This window comes from Engraulis encrasicolus, chromosome 22, assembly GCF_034702125.1.
Source record: "Engraulis encrasicolus isolate BLACKSEA-1 chromosome 22, IST_EnEncr_1.0, whole genome shotgun sequence".
Classification (NCBI taxonomy): Eukaryota; Metazoa; Chordata; class Actinopteri; order Clupeiformes; family Engraulidae; genus Engraulis; species Engraulis encrasicolus.
Window position 1 is genome coordinate 22,581,002 of NC_085878.1, and position 20,708 is coordinate 22,601,709.

The window sequence follows — 20,708 nt, forward strand, 5'->3', positions numbered from 1 at the left end:
ATTAGTGCAATCCAAAGTGTCAGATGCAGTGGTGGAGTGGTAAATCACACCCTTTCCATCCAGCAATCTGATGGACAATTCTGGGTTTTGAGGTTGCCAGGTGAACGTCACATTTCGGACTGCATTGTGCCAAGTGTGAAATTTGGTGGTGGAGAAATTATGGTGTGGGGTTGTTTTTCAGGAGTCAGGCTTGGCCCTTTAGCTCCACTGAAAAGAACTTTGAATGCTTCAGGACACCAAAACATTTTGGACAATTCCATTATCTTACGTAACTTATGGGAACAGTTTGGAAGGGCCCCTCTTCCAACATGTGCACCAATGCACAAACCAAGGTAAACATAAAGACATGGATGATAGAGTCTGGAGGATGAACTTGACTGACCTGCACACAGTCCTAAACAGACTGTACACAGTCCTAACCTGATCCTTCTGAGATGATAATCAGTGTGGGACTTCACCTTTTGGAGGAATGGTCAAAAATTCCTATTAACACGCTCCTCAACCCTGTGGACAACTTTCTCAGTTGAGTTGAAGCTGTAATAGCTGCAAAAGGTGGATCAATATCATATTGAACCCTATGGGTTAGGAATGAGATAGCAGTTAAGTTTATTTGAGTCAAGGCCGCGTAGCAAATAGTGCATATTCTGTCAGCAACGCTGTACTTTCATATGAAGCATTTAAAAGTCTGTCAAAACCTGCCATTTCTGTGACTTATGTTGGTGATTTTGAGTTTCCGAACGGCTCAGTTCATGCATTTAGGTGGACTCTTTCCCCAACATAAACAACAAATCAAAGATTCTGGTGATGTGATCGTTTCATGAAAATCATTTTTCTCAGTCTCTCAGATGTGAATGTCAGTGGAGTGTTTTGAAGTGTTTGACTGAGAATGTCTGGTTTCATTTTGTATTTTGTGGTGGATTATTGGTTGTGTTCAAGTTGCAGACAGTCTGTTCACAGTAGTGAGTTGGTACATTGGATGAGATGAAAGCTATGATTTAGAAAGACTATCGGATAGTGCTTGCCATTTACTCACTCTCTTAAAAAGATATGGGACATGGGAAAGCTACATATTTCGGCCAAAGACTTTTTTTTCCCACTCAGAAAACTCTTCAATTTGCAACTACATAAAAGATTAGTAAACAAGTGACATTGTTGTTATGTCATATCTGTAAAATCTATGAAATGACAAGAGCATGAGGAGTGTGTGTGTGTGTGTGTGTGTGTGTGTGTGTGTGTGTGTGTGTGTGTGTGTGTGTGTGTGTGTGTGTGTGTGTGTGTGTGTGTGTGTGTGTGTGTGTGTGTGTGTGAGTGAGTGAGTGAGTGAGTGAGTGAGTGAGAGAGAGAGAGAGAGAGAGAGAGAGAGAGAGAGAGAGAGAGAGAGAGAGAGAGAGAGAGAGACACTTGTCTGAAAGCGAGGGAATGTCTCATCTCAGATGCACACAGAATAGATGAAATGCGGACACACAGGATACAGCATAAGACAAGAAAAGGCTTTAGCACAAATGCATACTCTAGTACTTGAGAAAAAAAAAACGATGGACAAAAAAAGACAGAAGAGACATTTGTAACTTTATTCTTTTTTATATACATTTATATCTATATACACTGTACAGAGTTGTCAAAATTAAAACATAACAAAAATATGTTTGTGAGCATCACCAATGTGTGACAAAATCACAAGATAGTGAGAAAGGAGGGAGAAAGTAAGAGATCAGAGCTGGACTTAGAGAAGATCTTTGAAAGAGCCTGTTTCACAGAAGCCCACCCATAGCGATCCAGTCTACTCATCGACTCTTGGGGTTGATGTAGTATTAGCATGGCAAGGTAATCTAGCTGTCTCCTTAACACGCCCATGGTATAGTTTTCCTGTGTTGATACTCGATTTTGGAGCTTGGGTTTACATTCTGGTCTTCCACAGTCAGACAAGTAACAAGAAATCCTATAAAATATAAAAGAAAAAAATAGATAAACAAAATAACAAAAACACGTCGAGAATATTATCAAAGGGAAAGTCAAGGCTCACCGTAGTCACAAATAAAACCGCAATAATCAAGTACAACAGACAAGGAGACAAGAAACAAGACCTCACTTTAAACTGTACCACCAAGATAAATGGTGAATTCAGAAACAGGACAGAAATTATAACACTGCATGCCAGGTTTTATTTTTTATCACCAGAGACTGTTCCTCACACAACAAGGACACAATAGTCCATTCCAGTCAACAACTGTGGATCATCTCACACACAAAAACTCTAGTCTTGGGGCCCTGTATATCCTATTATAGCTAGAGAGGAGGACACTCTTTGACACAAACCTTTGTGAGAGAGGACAGATCGCTTTGGGAAGATGGCTGAGATTGATGGGAAAATCTGATGTCTGTGTCTGGTCCTCTCTCTCTCTCTCTCTCTGCCTGACACTAAGAGGAGTGTTAGCAGATTGGCATCGCGGCTGTCTGTGTGTGTGTGTGTTTGAGTGTTTGTGTATGTGTAAGGGGGAGACATGGCGGCTGCTGCCTGGGTGTGGCGGATGAGAGTCTTGCTGTGGCGCGTTGTGGTCTGGTGCGATGCGTGTGTTGGCATCGAGCAGGTATCTGACAGTGGGGAGGCGGAAAGTGCAGCGGACTGCTAGTGGAGTGGCAGACGTGAGCTAATGACTGAACCGGTTTGTATAATGACAACAACATGATCGAGATGAACCTGGCAAAGAATGTGCCGGTTCTCACGTACATAACATCTGAGTATATTGGGACCAATCTGGCAAAAAAAGATACACCGCCCAAATGGTTATGGTCATGATCATTGCATAATGGTTAAAACTTGGCTATTTCATGTGCTGTATTTAAATATTGCTAAAATGCCCAGCATAAATGTGATTCCGGCTTTGAATCTAAAGATGTTAGGATGATTCTACTACTCATATTTCTATGGTAGCTGTTAACAAAAATATATACCTTGGATCATAAAATAATTTCAAAGTGACTAATGCTAAAAATGACCATTGTGAGCCACTCGAAATGTGTGATTGTGGGTGGGGGTGTTTGGGTGCCATTTTTTCCAGATTTGGTCACATATTCAATTCAAGGTCTTACAGTAACACTACCGGGACCCTTTTGGAATGTATCCCACAAATCCCTTTGACAGGAGGTGTAGTGTGGGGGTGCCAATGATGTATCACATTAGGAGGGGCTGCCCCTTTTGTGAGTGGATATGACACCGTCGTCCGTTGCTGACGGTGAGCAGATTGGTGGCTGGTATTGACTCTCCTGGCTAAAGATCACTTCCCAAAGGAGAGGAAACAGCGATCGATTGTCCGCCATATCAGGGTGTCGTGATAAACTGTGGCCTGATGAATTGGCTGCTGGGACATCATAAAGCAAGCTGTCAAGGTTTGTGGTCAGATCATCACTGCCGACCCCCCCTTCCACCCCCCCACACACACATAATGGTGGGCTATAGGAGAGAGGAGTATTCTCAGGGACAAGGATGCTAATTGTGTGTGTGCGTGTGTGTGTGTGTGTGTGTGTGTGTGTGTGTGTGTGTGTGTGTGTGTGTGTGTGTGTGTGTGTGTGTGTGTTTGTGCGTTTGCATGTGCGTGTGTCAGGAGCTCTCTCAGCGACAGGGGTGCTAATTGTGTGTGCGTGTGCGTGTGTGTGTGTGCGTATGCTTATGTGTGTGTTTGTGTGTGCGTGTCCACAGGTCTGTGTTTGAATGCAGCACAACAAGGTTCAATGGTTTTATTTTTCTCTCCCATCAACCGTCATTTGTCTCCTTGCCCTAAAACTCATCTTTAATCTCCTGCCTCAAATCCAAATAAAAAAATACAACAGGCAATCAGTGCCTATCAAAGAGACACCTGTTGACATCCCTGTAGTTATCACCATTTAACAGCAACAGATACAAAAGAATTGTACAACAAATATCGTCTTGGCAAAAAACACTTTGTACAAGATAAAGTACATAAAAAGGAAAACCAAAACTTTTCCCTCTTTTTCAATGAGACAGTAGCTGACAAACAAGCACACAATATCACTTACACACATACATACACACACACTCCCACGCAGTTCTATACACACACACACTCGCACACATATCAAAAATCTACACAGCTTTATACACCAACGTGCACACTGACCATTAGTTCCAGAGAAACTGACCATAACAAATCCACTGTTCTTAGTCGTCATGGTAACAGATGCATGATCTTCATAATCACTATTAGCATCATCATCATCATCATAGTTTACTAGAGAGTGTCTATTCATTCCAAAGATTTACCATTTAACAAATCCATTGTTGATAACGACACATAATACTCACTCATCTTCACCTGCACTACCATCATCATCATCATCATCATCATCATCGTCGTGATTAGAAAGAGTGTATATCTGGAACAGGAACCAGGTCTGGGTTGTACTATAGGGCCCACATTAAAACCTGTGCATACGGCAGCTTACTGTGTGCAGTATAATAATAATACCGGTAATTATACTACCCACACCTACTATGGCAGTTTACTTGGCGTAATAATAATGGTAGCAATACCCAGGGCTACTATGGCAGCTTATGTGGCGTGATAATAATAGTAATAATAATACCCACGCCTATTTACGGATCCGCAATGCACCACGTGTGCAGTCTGTCTGTACCCCACCCTGACTACGACAAATGTGGGGTTCACCAAGCAAGGATAGGGGCCAAAGATTACCAACGTTCGCCAGGGGAGTGATTTTGCAGGGTAATCAGGAGTAGGGGCAGAAGATCGGCTTCTATTAACCTCTCCCACTGACCTAGATCTAATTTGACTGCATGTGTGAGTGAGGCATACATGAGTAAGGGAGTGACTGTATATTTTCTCAAACACTGAACTGGATACGCTGTGCGGGAGAAAGGCACCCAACTTAATACTTATTATACGGCTGTACTGTATGTCTGTCGGGAAACACACCTTTATTCGCTCCTCTCTAAGACACGATTTCACACAAAAACCCTATGAGTCAACACTTACAGAGACGGCAGTAGGCTTACAAGCTAAAATTCTCCCTCTCCGGCGCTCATACTCATATGTGCGCACACGCGCGCGCACACACACACACACACACACACACACACACACACACACACACACACACACACACACACACACACACACACACACACACACACACACACACACACACACACACACACACACACACACACACACACACACACACACACACACACACACACACACACACACACAGACATATGAACACACTCAAGCAAAAAGGACAAAAACAGATATGTACCACAGACAGACAGACAGACATCAGGAATGACACTAGAATCATAATTACACTACAAACACGGTCAACGTTCTTAACCCTCATGATTCTCCATTATGCCTAATCGGCTTAGTAAGATTTCTACAGATAAATTATTGTTGACCGACATAAAGTACTGCTTTGGCTCCTTAATGAGGGGTTCTTTGAAAGAGATCTGGCAGAGGATAGCTTAGCATTGGCAGTGTCATTGCATACTGGTTAAATTCATGATGCAACCAAAAGAAAGCCACATACACAAAGAACGGTAAGGGGGGAAGATGGTTCTTCCTAGCTGAGTTGGGCAATACTAAGATGTACTAAGATGTACAGCAGGGCAGTAAGGATATCTTTCTGTCTTTCTCTTAATCTTTTTAATATCTTCAACGTCTTACTCATTTTCCTTCTCTCTCCCCTCTCATTCCAAGCTGTCCTCAGGTTGTGTCCCTCTCATCACCTCTCTTCATTATTTGACTTCATATGCATTTGTATTGTTTCTGTTCATAATAGTCACTGTAACTATTACCGGTACCAGATACTTCCAGCCTCACCCCATTCATCTTTACACACTTGCACTCTCTCACATCAATGCCAGATGTCTTATAGCACATTCGTACCCTCATGCACACAATAAGGCTCAAAAAGCTGGCTTTTTGCTGCTATTTTTCCTATTCTTTTTTGGAAGAACGTTTTTGATTGGTCTCTTTAGTTTTCCTTTTTGTTTCAGAAGAAAACAGAAAAAAGAAAGAAAGAAAGAAAGAAAACAACATCCACCACAAATTTTCACCTCATTTTGACACTGACAAAAAGTCCAAGTTTTAGACACATTGTTTTCTTTTTTCTTCTTTTTCCCCAAAATGGAATGTTCTTATCATCCCACTCCCAGTAGACACAGTCCTGGTGCTTAAGGTGAGTTTTTTTGTCTTTTTTTTTCAACAAGAATTGATTTAGAACACAGCACAGCACCCACGGCACACACAGATGACAAGGGCTTCCATCCAAAAGTGGTTTAGGGGGGGTTTGGGGTACGTAGGGACGTGGGGAGTTTCTACGCTTGTGCCACTGAAGTGGGAATAGAGGATTCGAATGTTTGAAGTATTTTAGTACATTGCCGCATGTTTCTTCCCCTCCCTTTTCCTCATCTCATGCGTGCCTCTCTCTTCACCGCTCCAAAAAATCACACCAAGGTTTTGAGCAGATAGAGGCACAGGTTTCTGAACAATTAACAAAAGGAAAGAAAGATGCACAAGAATGGAGGTTCACAATGCTTGTAGCACATGAAAACATCATGGAAAATGGTTGATGTGTGTTGTATCCCAGACTATGTGCATGTACACACGGGGGGTCTTCCCTGAAGTGCAGCCTGTTTCAGGTTTAGTACAAACGGCTGTGTTAGTTGTGGCCCAAATTCAGCGATTAAATATTCATTTCACACCCAGAGGAGAGAAGAGCAGGATGAGAGGATGAGAAGAGAGGAGGGAGTGAGGAGGGCGGAGGGAGGGAGGAATGGGCAATTTCACACTGGCTGGGAGAAACTTTGGAATGAATATTTGATACCTAAAAGCACGGTGTGCCCTGGAGGAACTGGGCTGTCCCTCTGGGGCGGGAGGCTCTGATGGGGCCGTACTGCTGACACCAGATGCTTGATGTTGGGCCACGATGCTGGGCAGACAACTATAGTGAAGGAACTCCAGGAAGTGGAGTATGGAGGAGGAAGAGGAGGAGGAGGAGGAGGAGATGGAGGGAAACAGTGGAGGAGAGGAGGGGAGGAGAGGAAAAGAGGAAGGCAAGGGGAAGGATGGAGAGGGAGAGGAAGGGAAAAAGGAGATGGGAGGGGAGGTGAGAAGAGAGGGGAGGGAGAGAGGTAAAGGAAAGTGTCGAGGGAGGAAGGAGGGCGGAGAGGAGAGAGGTAAAGGAAAGTGCCAAGGCTGCAAACAGGAAGTGGAAGAGAAAAAGAAGGTGAGAACCAGGAGGGGGTTTAAGATGGATACAGGAAGGGCAGGGAAGAGAGGCATTTTGGGACACAGGGGAGGAAAGAGGGGGGAGGGAGGAGAGAGGCGGGAGGAAGGGTGGGAGGCAGGTGAGGGGAGAAGGCGGGGCAGCGAGAGTAGAGAGGAGACTGCAAAGATGTGAAGCACAGGACAAGATCAGAGAGTGTGAGAGAGAAATGGGGATGAGAGAGAGAGGGGGGAGAGAGAGAGAGAGAGAGAGAGAGAGAGAGAGAGAGAGAGAGAGAGAGAGAGAGAGAGAGAGAGAGAGAACACTGGCTGATGCAAGGGAGAGGGATAGCGAATCGGAGGAGGGGAGGGAGGGACAGATACCTGTACCCATTTTGGCAGAGAGTTTGACAGACAAGTCTTGTGCATATTGACTGGGTTTCAGGGCACAGAACAGAAGACAGAGGAGCGACATCTCCACCCGCCCCCCCCACCCAGTTTATTTGTGGCAGGGTTCTTTAGGGATACAGTGAAGGGCTAGAGGAGGGAGAGTCATCCTCACAACAATTTGGGTGCAGTTGAGATGTAGAGCTAGGGGTTGATGAGGGGTGTTGGTGGAGGGGGTGTGGATGGTCCTCGGGACATTTTGGGTACAGTTCAGGACTGGAGTTTGAAGGAGCGATGAGTGGCAATGGAGCGGCTGCGGTTGAGGAGTAGTTTAGGGGTTGACGAGGGGTGAGGGAGGGGGACGTTGTCCGCACGACATCTGGGGTGCCGGTGAGGAGTAGTTCAGGGGTGATGAGGGGTGAGGGGGTCGGGACTTTGTCCTCACGACATCTGGGGGTGCAGTTGAGGAGTAGTTCAGGGGGTGATGTTGGACGCTGGGAGGAAAGGGAGGTCATCCTCAGGGGTGCACCTGATGGAGGGAGTGTGGTGTGGTCCTCAGGCCTTGAGCGGGTGCCACTGGGCCACAGAGGTGCGGGGGTGACCCATCATGTCTTTCCAGTGCTTCACCTCCGCCGGCCCACTCTTCCAGGAGAGATAGATCTGTGGTCGTGTGAAGGAGAGAGAGAGAAGAAGTGGAAGGGAAGGAGAGGAAAGTACAGTAACAGTATTGATGCACAGAGTGTCTGGAAAAGCTGAGTGGTGATTTGGGACTTAGCTTCTGGCAACCCTGTCTTCAGATCTGCCAACCCTGTGTGTTACGTAAAGCACATTGACATGTTTGTTTGTATGAATTGTTGCTACACCAATAATAATAATAGTAATAACTAGAAATGCATTCTCACAGAAAATGCTGGAAGCGGGCTTGCCTTTTGGGGCAGAGATGAAACAAAGTACTATTGAGAAAACAAAGCTGAAATAAATCTTGGAAAAACTCCATCCACCCAGTCAGAAGTTATGGGCCAAACAATTCAGCCATCTTGGATTCAGCCATCTTGAAAGTGTTGTAGCTCTGCGTTTTGGGGATATACTAAATGACATACATGGTATTTTAAGTTGGCTAAGGAACACTGCATATGATATAATTTTGAAAATCAACATGGCTTCGAGCGGGATTCGAACTCACAACCTCCATATCTGTAATCCAACCCCTTTTGCCATTGATATTAAATGACATACAATACATGATATTTGAAGTTGGCTAAGGAACACTGCATATGATATCATTTTGAAAATCAACATGGCTTCGACTGGGGTTCGAACCTCCAACCCCCATATCCCTAATTCAGCACATTTGCCATTCATACTAAATGACATACATGGCATTTTAAGTTGGCCAAGGAACACTGCATATGATATAATTTTGAAAGTCAACATGGCTTTGACTGGGATTCGAACCCCAAACCTCCATATCTGTAATCCAGCACATTTGCCATGCATACTAAATGACATGCATGGCATTTTAACTTGGCCAAGGAACACTGCATATGATGTAATTTTGAAAATCAACATGGCTTTGACTGGGTTTCGAAGAACCCCCAACCTCAATATCTGTAATTCAGCACATTTGCCATACATACTAAATGATATACATGGCATTTTAAGTCGGCCAAGGAACGCTGCATATGATATAATTTAGAAAATCAACATGGCTTTGTGTGGGTTTCGAACCCTCAACCTCCATATCTCTGATGCAGCAGCATGCATTACCACTAAGCCAAGCAGCTAATTATCATGCGCAGTCCAGCAAGACTATATTACATTGCATTGCAGAGCTGAACAATAGACTTCTAGAATGCTTGCTCGCACCTGCTCGTTAAGAATGGAATCTTGAGACAGTGACAGTTGAAATGGAATCCTTCACTGGCTGCACCTGTTGTGATTGACTGAAAGACAGTTAGTATTGAGCCTTTAACAGGGGAGAAAATGAGAATGAGTTTTTTTGTCTTTACAACATCGTTGTAAAAAAACTAAAAGGAGTTGGCACGTGTCCTTTTCACAGATCGGAGTCATGCTTGTGATCTCTCTAACAGTCTTTGAATTAAGTTTATAGGTGAAAGGGTTCAGGCACAAATGGACCTCCGTGTGGGACATGCGCTGATCTCTTGAAAAATGCACTTTTCAAAAGACTGGGATTCTCCATAGAGCCAGGCCTGTTTTTTTTACAAACCTGCCATTTAACCCATTGGTGCCTGAGCCAGTTTTTAGAAAAGGTCCCCAATGCCTGAGGTTTTTTGAGATAAGAAAATTTGGTTGAAAACTCCGATGAAAAATTCAATATCTCAGCCTCTGGAACACATAGGGACATGGGACAAATTGCATTGAAAAGGTAAAATCCTCTGCTGTCACGGGATTATGATCATTCAGCATTAACACTAACACATATTCCTTAAAAAAATCATATCTCATAATCAAATGATTGAAAAAAATGTCATGTGCTTTCAGGATAATGCTTGATGCTGCTATTTATTATAGGCTATTTTTTTGCTACTGTTAACAATAGCCGACTATAACTAACATCATAATAATCATTATTATTATAATTATTAGGCAGTCATTTCTGCCATAAATCAGGGGACATTTGTCTGATACAGCCACTTCCTCTCCCACCGGCGACTATGGCCGTTTTATTCCTCCAAACGTTATGCAGAGACCGATGAGCTATTTCATATCATATTTTGAGACGGGGCTCCACTTTTGAGCTGGATGTGTGGCCGCGCGCGTCCTATAATCCGCATGTCTACCGTTGTCTGCCCTCAGCAATAGGCTATCACCATATCCGAAAGTTCTTCAGTGAAAATATTCTGAAATAGGCCTATCTAAAGGACGTGCTTCCTCTGATATTGGCAACTTCGCCAATTGCCCCGAGTGTCGGAGTGAACTTTTGGTAATGTCGGGGGCGAAATCTAGTTGACTGTCTATTTGGAAGCCACTCGCCCACCTCTTCATGCGGCCGCGGCAAATCACACTCCTGCTCTCTATCTAAAGGGTCTTCAATCATATTTCCTTTCCTCGATCGAAATCTGTTCATTACCTTTCAACTGAACGTCACGTTTGCTGTAACAGCATGTCTCGCGAACCACAGCCTTTTTTTTTTACCTGTGTGAAATGACTAAACAATCCACGTCTGCAGAAGCGAGCATGGTTGATTTCGTTTGACATTTTTGTCGACAAATCAAACTTTTTTGCCACCACATGATCTTTAAAAAATCGAGAACACCCACCTCTTGTGTATTTGAACAAAACATTATGGATTGCATCGCCCATGCGTCTTGAAAATATTGACAAATCAATAATGTTGCGTAACGCAACAACCGGCATCAGGGCCAATGTTGCGTAACGCAACATCCGGCGTCAATGGGTTAAAAAGTATTGGGAGTTGGGAGATGAAACTTTCACAATTTGGAGACATCCCATAGAGCTCGCTAACAACGCGTCAACTAAACTTCTAGGTGAAAGTGTTGATGTTTTATGACCGAAAAAGCCTCCTACACTCTAATCTCTAGAGTGGCGGAACCTTGGTTCATGGAGGTTCCACCACTGTTTCCAATGGGGACCCAGGCTTTCACTAAATCGCCAAAAACGGGAAAACGACAAGAGACACGGAGAAGCCTATAACGAAACGCGATCTCCAAGCCGAGCCGGTCGTTTTAGTGTTTGAACGGTGTCTCTATCTCGAAAGGCCTAGGAGGAGATCCATTTTCTATTTTTACTGTCCCTGTACAAGAGAACCAATAAACAGGACTTAGAGATTACTATAATCGGGCCTTGCTCTGCAAGAGCTCTGCTCTTGCTCCGCAAGCCCGCTTAATAATCGGGCCTTGCTCTGCAAGAGCTCTGCTCTTGCTCCGCAAGCCCGCTTAATAATAATAATACTTTCATTTTGTATAGCGCCTATCAAAACACCCAATGTCGCTTAACATGGAATCTGTGTAGGAATGTGTGGTTGTGTGTGTGTGTGTGTGTGTGTGTGTGTGTGTGTGTGTGTGTGTGTGTGTGTGTGTGTGTGTGTGTGTGTGTGTGTGTGTGTGTGTGTGTGTGTGTGTGTGTGTGTGTGTGAGTGTGTAGGTGCGTGTTCTTGTGGAACTAGCAGTCAAAAGCCTCCAGGAAAAGATGTTATTACACATCATTATTATCTCTTGGGGTAACCAAATAAAAGGAAGGGAAGCAATGAGTGAGGGAAGTATACAGACCAACATGGTTGAAAAAGCTGAGGCGGGTAGATAGAGACATTGCGAAGGGCCTTTTTTTTTTTTTACTTCTTTCATCATTCACACACTGTAGCGGGGGTGAAAAACGTGATTAATCCTCCCGGCTTAAAAGAAGAAATGGAAAAAGGCTTGTGCACACAGCTTTTTGCCTCGTTCTCGCCGGGGGCAGAGGATGCTCTAAGCCCCAATAGGCTGCGCTGGGCTGGGCTATGCTCTTGTGGAGCTACACTGTAACCAAGGCTTCAATCTTATAGCCACGGATGTGGAGCACAGCTAAGCCCCGAACTTAACACTTGTGCTCACAATATTGCTGGTCAAACGCATGTGATCCGATGGAGTTGTGAATGTCCTTTTGTGTGCATGTGTGTGTGTGCGTGTGTGCACACAAGAATTAAATAGACTGAGGAAGAGGGAGTGGAAGAGAGAGACACTGGCATGAGAGAGAGAGAGAGAGAGAGAGAGAGAGAGAGAGAGAGAGAGAGAGAGAGAGAGAGAGAGAGAGAAAGAGTGCAGGATGTATGTCTATTCATCTACCTTCCCAATGACATCGTTGCGACTGAATTTGTCTTTGTCCATGACGGTGATGATGATGGTGGTTTCCCTCAGGACGTGGGCGGGGACATCAAAGGGGAAGGACTCGTTAAAGACGGGATTCAAACAGCGCTTCATAACCACCGTCTTCTTCTTCTCCACACGCTTGTCCTTATTCATCAGCCACACTTTCACATACGGATCTAGAATAGAATAGAGTAGAAGTGAATGGAACAGAATATTCAGTCATTGTACACATACTGTACCAACATATTCTATAAAATGGGATCAGTTTACACATAAAGATATTTAGATCTTTTCAAATGGATATGTATCTAGAGCATTGGCTTGCTGTTTCAAAGATTTAAAAAAGCTCTACTTTGGAGGCTGATGTAAAAAAAAAAAAATCTGTTTTGCAGTTCCCGAAAATGTTGTTTACATACAAGCACGAGGCCCAAAGGGATAAAAGACCATTTGTTTATAAAAACATGTAGATATGTGTTAGCAGGGCCCGAAAGCAATGCCCCCTCCAGTGCAAACAAGCATTTCAAATATTTATTACGTTAAAAAAATCGGGCTAAACTGTGGTTACCATGAGCAGCGTTCACCAAAGCAGAGATGAATGGGGCACCGTAATGAACTAATACAGCCGAAGAACTATATGCAGAAGAGAGGAACCAGTTTAACCCGGTGACAGAATTGATCAGAGTTATTGATCCTTGATCGAACGCCACGTCAAAAGTGAAAGCAGGAGGACAAACTAACCACATTCCACTCAAACACTCCTGTAGGAGGCCACAAGCAGCATCGGCCATCAGTTTTTTGGGGGTTTTTCCCATTATTTTTTGTTGTCTTTTTCAACTTTATTTGATAGGGCAGTGTGAGAGGTGAACAGGAAGCGAATTGGGAGAGAGACGGGGGGGGCAAAGGACCCGGGCCGAGAATCGAACCCGGGTCGGCTGCATAGTAGACCAGTGCCCTACCATTAAGCCACGGTAGGCCTGCGGCCATCAGTTTTTATTAGGATTTTGTAACATTGAGGGTGCGTGAGTGAGTGAGTGCAGTGAGTGAGTGTGTCCCCTTACCGGAGGTGCCTCCGATGTCCATGGCTTTAAGGTTGCGTGCCTTGATTATGGTCACAGTGATGGTGTTGGCAGTGGGGTTGTAGCAGAGTGACACCAGCAGGTCTCCTCGACTTCCCTGGAGAGAGGGAGGGGAGGGAGGTTAGAGAGAGAGAGAGAGAGAGAGAGAGAGAGAGAGAGAGAGAGAGAGAGAGAGAGAGAGATGGGAAGAGAGTATGAAAGAGCGAGAAAGACAGACAGAGGGAGAGAAAGAGAGAGAGAGAAAAAAAAAGAGAAAGAGAGAGAGAGAGAGAGAGAGAGACAGAGAGAGAGAGAGAAAGAGAGGAAAAGAGAAAGTGAAGGGGTGAGTGGCCACGGTTAATTGGGACAAGAGCTGACAGGCTGGTCTTCACTGCTCAAGACTGATTTATTCGCATCCTCCTGCCAATGTGCTCGGCCTTTGGGTGCACTTGCACATGCATGTGTAAACACGCACGCACGCACACACGCACACACACACACGCACGCACGCACGCACGCACGCACACACACACACACACACACACACACACACACACACACACACACACACACACACACACACACACACACACACACACACACTAGCCCGGCCTCAGTCTTGTCCTTATCTGTCCTTTGCCACCTTACTCGAGTGTCCCAACGTCACATGCACCCCGCCAGGCCCACTCCTTGCCCCTGCCCATCCCCTCCACCCTCCATGGCCCTCACCCATACCACCCTCTCCATCCAGCCCCCCTTGCCATCCATCCAGACAGATCTCCAGCTATCCACGACCTCTGTATGGTCTCCCACACCCTCCATCATGTCACCCACCCCTGCTCTACTGCTCTACATCCAGTCCCATATGTCCACCACCCAGACATACAGGGGTTAGAGTAGTGTTTCTCTGAGAGGGGCAGTGCTTTGTTGCCATTGGGGGGAGTTAGTGAAAAAAAAAATACTAAGGGGGACGTTGTTAGGCTTATGATGAGGTCAAGGGAGCATTGGGGGGGCTTTTTAAAATATATATATTTTTAGAGGCCTTTTATGTCTTTATTGACAGGATAGTATGAGATACTGACAGGAAATGAGTGGGAGAGAGAGATGGGAGTGGATTGGGAAATGACCCCGTCCGGATTGGGGGGCTTTTGATGAGAGCAAGGGGCGTTTGTTCAAAAAAGGTTGAGAACCATTAGACAATGAAACTGAAACACCTGTCCTTTTAGTGTAGGGAGGTTTCATGGCTAAATTGGACCAGCCTGGTGGCCAAACGTAATTAATTGCACATTGTACCAGTAAGAGTAGAGTATGAAGGTTCAATAAGCAGGGTAGTAGCACAATGTTGCTGAAATATTGCAATGCACACAACAATATGAATGTTAAAAAAAGGACAAAGTCTTGGTGCGCGTATTGCTAATGCATGTTTGACCAAGATAGCAAGCGTTTGTGATGTATCAAGAGCCACGGTATCCAAGGTAATGTCTGAATACCACCAAGAAGGATGAACCACATCCAACAGGACTAACTGTGGACGCAGGAGGAAGAATGGAGAGAGTAGGATACCCCCTCTTCCATCCATGTAGCTTTTCCACCCCCTCCATCACCTGTCTCCCACTCATCCTCTTCATCCACCCATAACCACTATAACCCATCGATTCAGCCATCAAACCTCATCCATCCTGTATCCCACTCTCTCCATTCTTCTCCCCATGTCCTCCATCCCAGACACACCCTCCACCCCTCCATCCATGCAGCTATGTCGCACCCCCACCCCCCCCCAATCCGAACTCTCACACCTTTCATCCTGTCCTCTCACCCTCTTCATCTGTCCTCCCACCACCTTCTCCATCCTTGCCCTCCCTTCCAGACAGCAACCCACCACCCACCACCACACATCCCTGCAGCTATCCCAGTCCCACCTCTTCTCTATCCTGTCCTTGTGATTTTCTTGGCACCTCTCCATTTTTCTCCCGGGGTTTGTTCATGCTGTCATCTGTGTCTGTGACCAGTATTCACATTCTTCTACACCCCTAATCATCTTCATTGTGTGGGTGCATGCATCTCTCAGCTCCACCCTTTTCCGGTGACATGCATTCTCTTTTCCTGACTCATTCTCTCTCTCTCTCTCTCTCTCTCTCTCTCTCTCTCTCTCTCTCTCTCTCTCTCTCTCTCTCTCTCTCTCTCTCTCTCTCTCTCTCTCTCTCTGCCCATCAACTTCTCTCTTGTTCTCTCTATCTGTCTCTTTCTGTTGTTGTCACTCAGCCTCTCCCTCTGACTCACGTTGTATGTCTTTCTCCGTCTCTCTTTCTCTTCCTTTATTGCAGTATTTCCTTCTGTCATCGTTTCTCAACCCCCCACCACCCCCACATGACACACACACACACACTGACACGCACACACACACACACACACACACACACACACACACACACACACACACACACACACACACACACACACACACACACACACACACACACACACACACAAATACACACACACATAGACACACGCACACACACGCACACGCACACACACACAAAGAAAGGCTCGTTCTCTTATTCTTCTCTCTTTCTCTCTCTCTCTCTCTCTCTCTCTCTCTCTCTCTCTCTCTCTCTCTGCTTGCTACTCACGCTGCCATCACTGCATGGCTTCAGTTCCTTCCAGAAGGTCTGGTTGTGCCCCAGCTCCACCTTGTTCAGCGGGATGGACACCTCCCCTATCGGGTCGTTTCTGCTGAACCGGTCGTAGTCTAGTACCTGCATGTAGAGTGTACGCTGGACCACTTTCTCAAATGGAAATCCTGGAGATAGATAGATAGATAGATAGATAGATAGATAGATAGATAGATAGATAGATAGATAGATAGATAGAGAGAAAGAGAGTGTGTGTGAGAGAGAGAGAGAGAGAGAGAGAGAGAGAGAGAGAGAGAGAGAGAGATAGATAGATAGATAGATAGATAGATAGATAGATAGATAGATAGATAGATAGATAGATAGATAGATAGATAGATAGATAGATGTGTGGATGGACTGAAGGAAAACATGTGAGGATATACAGCTCTGCAGTGATGCATGGTGACAGGGGAAGCAGAGTCGAGTGCTTTGCTTTGACATCAATACACCATCCATTCTCTTCCAGTCTCAACATACATATTTATGGTGTCCAGTATTGATAGACCAGCGTGTTCGGATATACTGGAAAATACATTACCAAAAACGGACAGGTGTTGTCAGCTAATGGAAGAAGAATGACGAGTACTAGTACACCTGACAGCAAGAGGCGAAAGATTCTTAATGTTAACTCTGACCTTCGAAGAAGAACATGGCATTCCAGTACATATAGAGGTGCGGATTGAGAAGCACTAGATGCATACACCTGCAATAACACACACACACACACACACACACACACACACACACACACACACACACACACACACACACACACACACACACACACACACACACACACACACACACAAACACAAACACACACACACACACACACGCACGCACGCACACACACACACAAGCACACATGCACACTCACGTACACAATGGTTAACATCTGACCTTCGAAGTGCCAAAGTGTCATTCCGGTGCGGATAGAGGTTCTTCATATACCAACACACATATACAGAACCTCCTCTCTCTCTCTCTCTCTCTTTTTTCTTCTTTCTCCCTCACACACACGCACACGTACACACACACGTCACACACACTGACCTTCGAAGAGGAACGTCTCGTTCCAGTGCGGGTTGAGGTTCTTCCGCTTGACCTTGGTCTCCAGCTTGTGCTTCTTGTCTGGCAGCAGGTAGAGCTTGACGAAGGGGTCGGAGGTGCCGGAGAAGTCCTTGGCGGGCAGGTCCTGGCCCTTCATGATCTTCACGGTGAGAGTGGAGTCCTGGAAGCTGTAGCCCACGCTGAACTGGATACGGCCCAGCTTCTCCTCGATCGGACCATCAAAGTGGTCATCCTCCTCCGAGCCAGGAGACAGCTGGAACAGGACAGACGGAAGAAGGAGGAGGAGGAGGAGGAGGAAGAGGAGGAGGAGGAGGAGAAATGTGTTAGTGTTAGTGTCATGGTCATCCTCCTCATCAGGAGACAGCTCGTACACACAGGAGGACAATGAGGAGTAGGAGGAGGAGGAAGAAGAGGACAGGGGAAGAAAGGGGAGGAGGAGGCCTAGGTGAAATGTTTCAGAGGAAAAAGACACGAAAGAGAACAAGGTAAAATGTGTAGTTGTTAGGGGACATGAGATGTCCATTTAAGGCATAAAAAGGTTTCCATTTTGGAGGAGTTCAGTTCAGTTCAGTTCAGTTCAGTTCAGAAGAAAAACAAGGGGAGAAAATGAGGTGTTCATAGATGTCATTTTGGGTGTACAAAACAAGAAACAGAAGAGCAGAAAAGGAGAGAAAATAAACAAAAGCGCCTGATGTCCCAGAAATGCACAAGAAAATGGAGAAAACAGGTAAACTCCAGAAAAATAGGAACCTGCTGTTTCATACAAACCCTGTTATGAATGGCATTTAAATTACTAAGTACCTTTAAAAATACATTCCATGGTCTGCTGTACTGCCCTTCATTTGTACATCATTTTGCTCTGTTTGAGATCAACAGTAATTAAGAGTCAACAAAAAGAAATCTGAAAGGCATCTGAATGTATATGAATTCCTCAACGAGCCCATTATAGAACTGCATCTCACAGCAGACTTTGTTAGAAGTGCGGTATCTGACTAACCTTGTAAGTGCCAAACACCACAAACAAAGACTATAAAACACATTTTAATGAGGTACCCAGCAGGGGGAACTGGAGTAAACAAATGCCAAGAACTCATGAAAGCGTCCATATATTTAAAGTGAAGCAGACATAAAGGATGAATAAAAATCATAACTCAGGGTTGAAAGTAGTATTCCAACAGAAAGAAACAACGCAGAGATATGAAATGGCAGAAATACCCTAAACTGAGATAAGAAATGGAAAGCAAAACTGATAAAGCATGACTGAAACACGTGATGTGCGCAGGGGGAAAGGAAAAACGGTGGCATAAACTCAAAGACAGAATAAGTGAGCGCAGCATGACTGGACAAGATCAAATTGTGATTTGAAGGAAATTTGACAGGAAACCAAGATAATGAGTGAAACTGGGTTTCTGGTTATTTCAAGAGTAACTTGTTCATGTGCAGTGTAACTTCTCGAGTTACCCATACTGTAGTATATGTTGGAACCGGTATGCTGCCATGGCAATTCACTCTACATCTCAAACCTGGTAATAGCAGTTCATGTTCTTGATTAAGTTCAGGTCTACTCTCGGTCCCAAAGCTGATTGGTCCAGGGAGTGAGGATCCTTCCACTGCATAAAGGCCTAGAACACATTCCAAAATTCTTCTGCTCCTTCCAACGAATATTGTCAATGAAATTAGCACTCAGAAATGAATTTACACTCATTTGAGATTGCAGAGTTGGTTGGGTATGTATGCCCGTCACTTTATACTTTTTCACAGATACTGCCAATTAGAGGATGACAATTTTCGGGAATTCCCTTGGGTCCTGTGGGTCCCGCGGGATGGGAGTCAAAATTTTAAAGATGAACGGGAGCGGGCAGGAGTGGGAATAGAAATGAATGGGAGCTGGCAGGACCGGGAATACAAATGAACGAAAATGAATGATTTTGAGTGGGAGTGGGCAGGATTGGAGACATTCTTACAGGAGTGGGACGGGATGGGATTTCCTTTTTTACCCCAGCCCGGGATGGGACGGGATGGGATTTTTTTTCTGGGATGGGATGGGAGTGAAAATCCACTCCCGTGTCATATGCTACTGCCAATATAACATTGTCTTGTACGTGATGACCGGTCACCTGGTCATGTAGTATTAATGGCCTAACTTAAATGATAAGATTAATATTCACTAGCACACGCCGATTCAGCTGATAACAAGATAATTAAACTGCACAGTATTATCGAGCACACTTCCTGGATTTAAGTTGGAGACATAGCAGTGGCTGCACATGATTGCAATATTTAAAATGATCTTGGTTTATAATTTATCTTTACGCTATTTTACCCATCTATCAGCCTTATAATGCTACTGTATATATGTATGTATGCGGCCGCACTTTAAAGGGACACTGTGTGAGATTTTTAGTTGTTCATTTCCAGAATTCATGCTGCCCATTCACTGTTACCTTTTTCATGAATACTTACCACCACCATCAAATTCTAAGTATTCATTATGACTGGAAAAATTGCACTTTTCATACATGAAAAGGGGGATCTTCTCCATGGTCCGCCATTTTGAATTTCCAAAAATAGTCATTTTTAGCTGCAAGAATGACTGTACTTGGACCATACTAGAAAATATTAGTTTATTACTTAGTAAACTTTCATGTCAAGATCAAATTTGGCAATAGGCAGCCCAGTTTCAATGAGCAGCATAGTTGCAGTACCTTTTTTGACCATTTCCTGCACAGTACCTTTAACCCTATCGCGCCGGATGCATCATATATGTCTCATCAAATTCAAAGCCCTCTCCACGCTGACACACAAAAAAATCGATCTGAAAAACACCCTGCGTGTCATTTCCAAACGTCCTGCAGTACACGGAAACCGCCACAAGAGAGCAGCGGTCGACAACAAGTTGACCACAGCTCGGCGAAAAACAGGAAAATGGGGTAGAAGCGGTTTCCCTGACCGACGCTGAGATTTCGTCAAATTGCATAAGGTTTGTGTACAAATTTCCGAAATATAACTCTACATCCTTTAATTTGAACACTTGCTTTGTGCAATTAAGCAAGGAAGAGTTTATATTTTTACACCGTGTTGCAGAGAGATCGTGCTAAAACTGATGAGACATATAAGCACCATCCGGCGGTGGCAGGAAGTCAGCCATCAATGCATTTGCTCCATAGGGAAACTTACAAAGCATACCACGACGATCGTTTAACAAAACACACAAGTTGTTTTACTTCAAGACAAAGATATTGCCTTAAGAAACAGGTTTTACTTGCAATTTTGAAAATGCAATGCAAAATGTTGAAATTATGATCTCGTAAAAAAATGCATTGAAGTGAATGGAGAAATGGTCCAATTGTAGTAATGGACCCATATATTCAAATTACACATCAAAAATGAATAATGATCTATATTACACTCATAAATAGGTTGTTGAGCATTCGATCAGCTATGTTTTTA

At 44.5% G+C, this 20,708-nt stretch overlaps 1 protein-coding gene across 1 annotated transcript in view; it reads right to left on the reverse strand.

Annotated features, from left to right (window-relative positions):
- Positions 1 to 7,950: 7,950 nt before the first annotated feature.
- syt7b (synaptotagmin VIIb) overlaps positions 7,951 to 20,708 on the reverse strand; it is a 173,210-nt gene continuing 160,452 nt past the window's right edge. The window contains exons 9-13 of the mRNA XM_063187956.1: positions 17,241 to 17,511; positions 16,146 to 16,315; positions 13,516 to 13,630; positions 12,434 to 12,633; positions 7,951 to 8,291 (exon numbers count right to left, since the gene is read on the reverse strand). Of these exons, the coding sequence (XP_063044026.1) occupies positions 8,187 to 8,291; positions 12,434 to 12,633; positions 13,516 to 13,630; positions 16,146 to 16,315; positions 17,241 to 17,511 (861 nt within the window). The 3' untranslated portion in view covers positions 7,951 to 8,186. The remainder of the gene's footprint in view (positions 8,292 to 12,433; positions 12,634 to 13,515; positions 13,631 to 16,145; positions 16,316 to 17,240; positions 17,512 to 20,708) is intronic.